The sequence below is a fragment of the Cucurbita maxima genome, unplaced genomic scaffold (genome assembly GCF_002738345.1).
Source record: "Cucurbita maxima cultivar Rimu unplaced genomic scaffold, Cmax_1.0 Cma_Scf00014, whole genome shotgun sequence".
NCBI lineage: Eukaryota > Viridiplantae > Streptophyta > Magnoliopsida > Cucurbitales > Cucurbitaceae > Cucurbita > Cucurbita maxima.
The window spans coordinates 658432-664460 of record NW_019272030.1 but is presented as its reverse complement, the minus strand read 5'-3'; the positions used below and the strand labels follow the sequence as shown (position 1 = coordinate 664460).

The 6029-nt window shown below is 38.8% G+C and overlaps 1 protein-coding gene across 1 annotated transcript; it reads right to left on the bottom strand.

Moving 5' to 3' along the window:
* Nucleotides 1-2143: 2143 nt before the first annotated feature.
* On the bottom strand, nucleotides 2144-5738 carry LOC111489831 (protein OBERON 3-like). Its single transcript, XM_023138242.1, has 2 exons — nucleotides 3642-5738; nucleotides 2144-2853 (listed from the first exon to the last, which is right to left on the bottom strand). The coding sequence occupies exons 1-2, from the start codon at nucleotides 5356-5358 to the stop codon at nucleotides 2267-2269; spliced, it is 2304 nt and encodes a 767-aa protein (XP_022994010.1). The 5' UTR covers nucleotides 5359-5738; the 3' UTR covers nucleotides 2144-2266.
* Between the last annotated feature and the right edge of the window lie 291 nt (nucleotides 5739-6029).

The window sequence follows — 6029 nt, the reverse complement described above, 5'->3', positions numbered from 1 at the left end:
TTTTGGTGTCAGTTGGATGTAATGGAACCACTGAAGAACTTTAGGATCACTGGAAAAAAAGAGAAACACTTTCAGAATTTGTGTTATAATTTTGATGAAAATCAATGGTAGGGAAGCCAAAGAAAACACCTGCATTACCAAATTTATTAATATTCATAATCCGTTAATATCCGTTAATATTTTAAAAATATATATTAATAATATATTTTATTTTATTCTCAAGATTTAGTTAGGATATATTTTTCTTATTTTATATCTAAAAGTTGGGAATATCAATAAAGATTGAATCCTCATTCTATTTCTCATTTCTTTAACTCTATATTGTTTACTTTAAGTAATAATATTTTCAAATCTATTCTCACTTTTGAGTGGTAGATATTGTGTCATAAATTACTCTGATTCTGGTTGTGACTATTTAAGTAGATTTCTAATGATGGAATATGATATTTATTTATTGGTCTTTTTTGTAATTGACTATTTGTAGATTTGTTGAAGTTTTGGACTTGAGAAAATTGGTGTAAGAATTAGACCATTAAAAGAAAAAAAAAAAAGAGATTTCTTATATGAAAAAAGTGAGTATCCGTTCTAAAAATTCATAAATATTTTTTGAAATAGCATATAAATTTAAGGGGTATGCTCGTGAAATAGTCGAAGACCATCGCTAGTAGCTATTATCTGATTTGGCCCGTTCGTCGTCAACCGTACGATTTTAAAATGTGTTTACTAGGGAGAGGTTTCTACACCCTTATAACGAATGTTTCATTTCCCTCCCCAACCGATCTGGGATCTTAGAATTCATCCCCCTTGAGACTCTAGCATCCTTGCTAGCACATTGCTCGGTGTCTAACTCTGATACCATTTATAATAGTCCATGACCTCCGATGGTAGACATTATTCTGTTTAGGCTTTCTCTTTCCAGCTTCCTCTCAAGGTTTTAAAACACATCTACTAGGGAGAGGTTTTATACCCTTATATGAAGTGTTTCGTTCCCCTCTCCAACCGATATAAGATCTCAAAATGTTTGTGTTTGTCAGACTGCTATGCAACCATCTTAGGTAGGGCAAACCTTTCGGAGAACAATCATTTACATCTATAAAACCAAGGGTCCGTAAGTCATTAATCACGCTCTAGCCACACAACAGTAGTCCTACAAGGATCTTACAACTCGAAAAGATTAAGTATGAGTCTCACTTTAATATGCTAATCAATTAAAACATAAAAATAGACTACTAATTCTCCGCTCAAACTTAGCATAATTTTAAATCATGAAATAAAGAAATAATAGTTTTAATTTGAATGAAAAAACTACGAATTACATATTTGTACAAACTCATTATACTAGTTTATGCAATTAGTTACCTAAGTCCAATCAAAAGAAACCCTCTTATTTTACTTAATATTATAATAAGTGCAACTCGTTTCGAACATATTTGTCTAATATATTTATCGCTATAAATTTGAGAATACCACAATTAGTTTAGATATTCTCTCGGTTCGCATTTTCATTGCTAAAAAAGAAATCGATTCATAATTATCGGGTAGTATTTAAAATAAAAATATTAAAGAAAGCAAATAGAGTGAATGATTGCGCATATTAAAATAAAATGGGAAGTTTGAAGAAACTTAGGCATATATTATTAAAGAGAGAGGTCATAAATAGCTTGACAAACTCAAAAGTAACGACCCTTGTGTATTCCCCAAAATAAGCAAATTTACAAGGACATGGAGTAGGGGTAGTTAAGTAATTTTCTAACCTACTTGGTTCCAAAAATTAATAATAATCTCGATTTAATTATTATTTGTTACTTTGGTCATATCTGTAACAAACCAAAGCACTCGGGTAGTAGTAGATAGGAGAGATTTTCACGCTCTTATAAGAAATGTTTTATTTCTCTCCAACCGATGTGAGATCTCACAATCAACCCCTTCAGGGCCCAACGTCTTCACACACCACCCGATGTCCACCCTTCTTTGGGACTTCGCATCCTCACTAACAATCTTGCGAAGTTCGACAATAGCTGCTAGCTCAAACCCACTGCTAGCGGCTATTGTGGAACTTCACAAGATTTTTATAATGCGTTTGTTAGGAAGAGATTTCCACACCTCATAAATAATGTTTCTCCAACTGATACCAACTGATAAGGAATCTCACAATATCTCTCCCGATCTTAAATATTAAACAAACATAACCCATTGCAGCAATATGATTGTTAAGACAGTCCACAAGAATGAAGTTAGAAATAGCACAACACCCACTTACCCACCTTCACACTACTTGCTTTTTGGTCACTTCCATCCTCTCCAACAACCCTGCTATCTCCTTCTGCATTCTCTTCTTCATGTTGTAATAATCTATTTGAGAGTTCTCCAATACCTTCACCTCCTCCGCCTTCTTCCTCCGCCTATCTTCCGCCTCTTTCAAGCACAACTTCCCGATTTTCTCTGCATAATCTTCATCCAGTTTCTCCGACTTCGCATTGATTATTTGTCTCAGTCGTTCAGCCTCCCTCCGTGCCTCATCTGCCTTGTTCTGAAACATTCCCGCTTCCGCATTCTTAATTCTTACAATGCTTTCCAAGCTTTCAAGTCCCTCTTTCTTCGTCAACGTCCCAAATTGGAACTGATCGTCTATATTCAAGTCGCTGGCAATGGAGACTTTGAGATCATTGCGTCGAAGATCACCAGATATCAAGTCACGATGTGGCCTAGATGGGGTATTTTTCTGCATCACGTATGATGAAGGTAGGGAGCCGGTTTGAGGAAGCGACATCCCATCTTTCGACAGGCTGCTTGTATTGGTTGTTCCCAACTTCTCGGAGAATACCCCAGAAGTTGAAATCTCCGATGTGCCATCTAACCAAGTCCAACCAACCATTATGTTAAAAAAATGATGACAAAGGACCATGAAAATTGAGTAAGAAAAGGGATGTTGATATCAGGAATAGAAAAAACAAATGAACAAGAAACCGACGGTAACAGTCCAAGCCCACCGTTAGTAGATATTGTCCTCTTTAGATTTTCCCTTTTGGACTTCCCATCAAGATTTTTAAAACGCATTTGGTAGGGAGAGGTTTCCACACCCTTATAGAGGGTGTTTCATTCTCCTCCCAACTGATGTGAGATCTCACAATTCACCCCTCTTCTCTAGTCGATGTGGGACCCTCCAATCCACCCTCTCGTCCTTGCTGGCACACCGCCTCATGTCCACTCCCCTTCGGGGCTTAGCCCCCTCGCTAGCAATCGCCTAATGTCTGGCTCTGATATCATTTGTAACAGCCCAAGCCTACCGCTAGCAAATTGTCCTATTTGGGCTTTCCCTTTTGGGCTTCATCTCAAAGTTTTTAAACTGCATCTACTAGAGAGAGGTTTCCACACCCTTGCAAAGGGTGTTTCATTCTCCTCCCCACCCCAACTAATGTGGGATCACACTGATGTTTCAACTAATGCGGGATCACACTGATGTTTCACATAAATATAAAAGGACTTCATGTTTTACGCAAGCAGTCAATAAACAAATTCTAAAGATGAATATTAAGAACAAAGTAGACTAACATCTATGGTTTCTCGGAAACACATGTTAGAGAATCATATTTAGGCAACGGATTAAGAAGGAAAAGGAAGTGAAGAGTATCCAAACTTACAATTGAAGTAATCAAGAATGATATTGCAGGCCTCCCAAGGAGCAAGTGCTTTCCTTTCAAGCTTGGCAAGAATCTGAGCTGCTTTAATATACAAATCCTTGCCTTTGTAGTCATCACTTCCAATGAAGATCCTCTTCACACACTCAAGCTCCTTCATCAAGGTTTCTACACCCCAATTCTTAGCACAGTACACGAAAACATCCTTCACAAATCCAAACATCTCTGAAGCATGATTACAAGCAATGCAATGGAACTGCATCTCGGTCGTCCCTGATGGACCTTTCAGGCTCTGACCAGGCCTGATGAGATTCTTCTCAATCCCACAAGCAGCATGGCACCAATGAGAGCAGACATCACAACCAACCCAACTACAAGTATTGTTTGCACAATCAAAGTTCAAACAGATGGGACACATGCATGAGCTGCAAAATCCTTTGTTGGCTGAGCAGATTTTGCAGTCACAATCATCAACTGGGATTACACTCTTGCAGTTCCTGCATTTCAGAAACAAGAAAATGTCCACAAGCTCAGCAATGGAGCACCTGCTTTTCCCAGAGATGAAACTCACAAGCCCCATCTTCACTGCAACTAAAATCTCAAGCTGTGCTTTGTGACACTTTGAGAGAGTTTCCTTATTGAGATCGGATCGTCGCTCTAGACGCTTTTGGAGAGACGATAACTCATCTCTCTTATCAGGCATGGCAATTACATCTTTCAAGTAATCCTTGATTGATGTAAGTGTTTCATCAGGAAGCTCCTGAACTATCTGAGACATGACTGAGATCGACTCCGACACGACTTCCCGAAGAATTCTCTCCGGCCTAGAACTACCCTCTACCCCCTCCAACTTTTCGGATCTCCTTCCAATTGAATTCCCCGACTTCACCTCCATTCTCGGTCGTGCCAGAAGCTCAGACGGAAAAAACGAGTTATCATTGGAGGTATTACATGCCTCCTTATTGGAAGGGCGATTCCCCTGCGACAAAGAATTAAGCCCACCTCCATGATTTGACAAGGCAACTCCATCCCCTAGTGGTTTGAACCTGCTATGAACAGACCCATTAGTTCCCTCTCCACAGTTCCAAATATGGTCGTCTCTCCCAACAGAATACTCGAAATTCTCAGTCGAATTTCGGGTCAAAGAGCAACTGGGGTTGTGAGAAAATTGGTGGGAGTAGGAATAGGAAAGCGAAGCAGCAGTGAAATCGTTAGAACAAGTAGTTTGGGTATTGTTCATTGAAGGGGCCAAAGATTGGAGGCTCCTACAGGGCTTGGACGGAACAGGGGGAGGATCTTCATTTTGCAAGGCATTCGAGGCAGTAAGAGAGAGTGAAACTTCAGGCAAAGCTAAAGAGAGATTAAGAGTTTCAAGTTTGGGCTTCTTTCCCCGATTCTCCCCCCTATCAATCTCCTCCTCAACCTCCCGCTTGGACTGATTTCCCCTATTCGAGTTCAAATTCAAGAAATCCCTCTCAACCCATTTATCATCGTCGTTACAATTCTCAGAAAACAAAACTTCTTTACCTTTGTAATTTCCTTTCTCGAAGGAAGCCGCAAAGCCAGGAGAACCCAGTTTCGAATTCTCACAAAGGTAGCTAAGAGTGAGTTCTTGAGAGCCCGAATTCCCGATTCCGGCAAATTTCGAGTCCTCCCGAGAACCAATACCCTTGGTCCGAGAGTTCTCGCCATCGGAGGCGAGATCCTTGCCGTCGAACATGCCTCGGCGGAGAAAGCAAAATCAGGTGGTCGGAGTGAAAAGGAAATCTGGGGGTCGAATCAGGGGGATGAGTCTTGTTGCTATTCCTCTTTCCCTTCGTCAACGAGTTTACAGTCCTTGGAACGGCAAGAACGACGTGCAACAGCGAAAATTTCAAGCATTTTCATACGAAGACGAAGACTGCTTCAGCTCTTGGTTTTGAGGAGGATTACGGAAATAGCCCTTGACTTGTTCAGAAATTACAGAGATGGATTCTGATGATGAAGCTCCCAATTGCTCTTTCCACCCCACCACCACTTTCGCCGCCATTTTCTTTCAAACAAATACAAAACCCTAAGCTTAAAATTCCAGAAATTAAAATTTTAATTCTTTACTTTTTATATCTAGTAACTTTATTTCAGGTAAATAATAATATTTTGTTGTGTAATTATAAATATTATCCATATAAATTTATAATATATACAAATGATAAGTTCTTCAATTTTTAAACATTATTCGAGCTATGAAATATTTTTAATAATAGTTTTTTTATTATTTTCTTATTGATAATAATTAAAATAATGTCAAGAATTTACGTACTTAATGGGGGGTTTTCACGTACTAATTATTCTTAACAAACCAGATTGTTTTGGTAAACCGTTACCTTAAAATCATGTGAAAAACCAGATAAT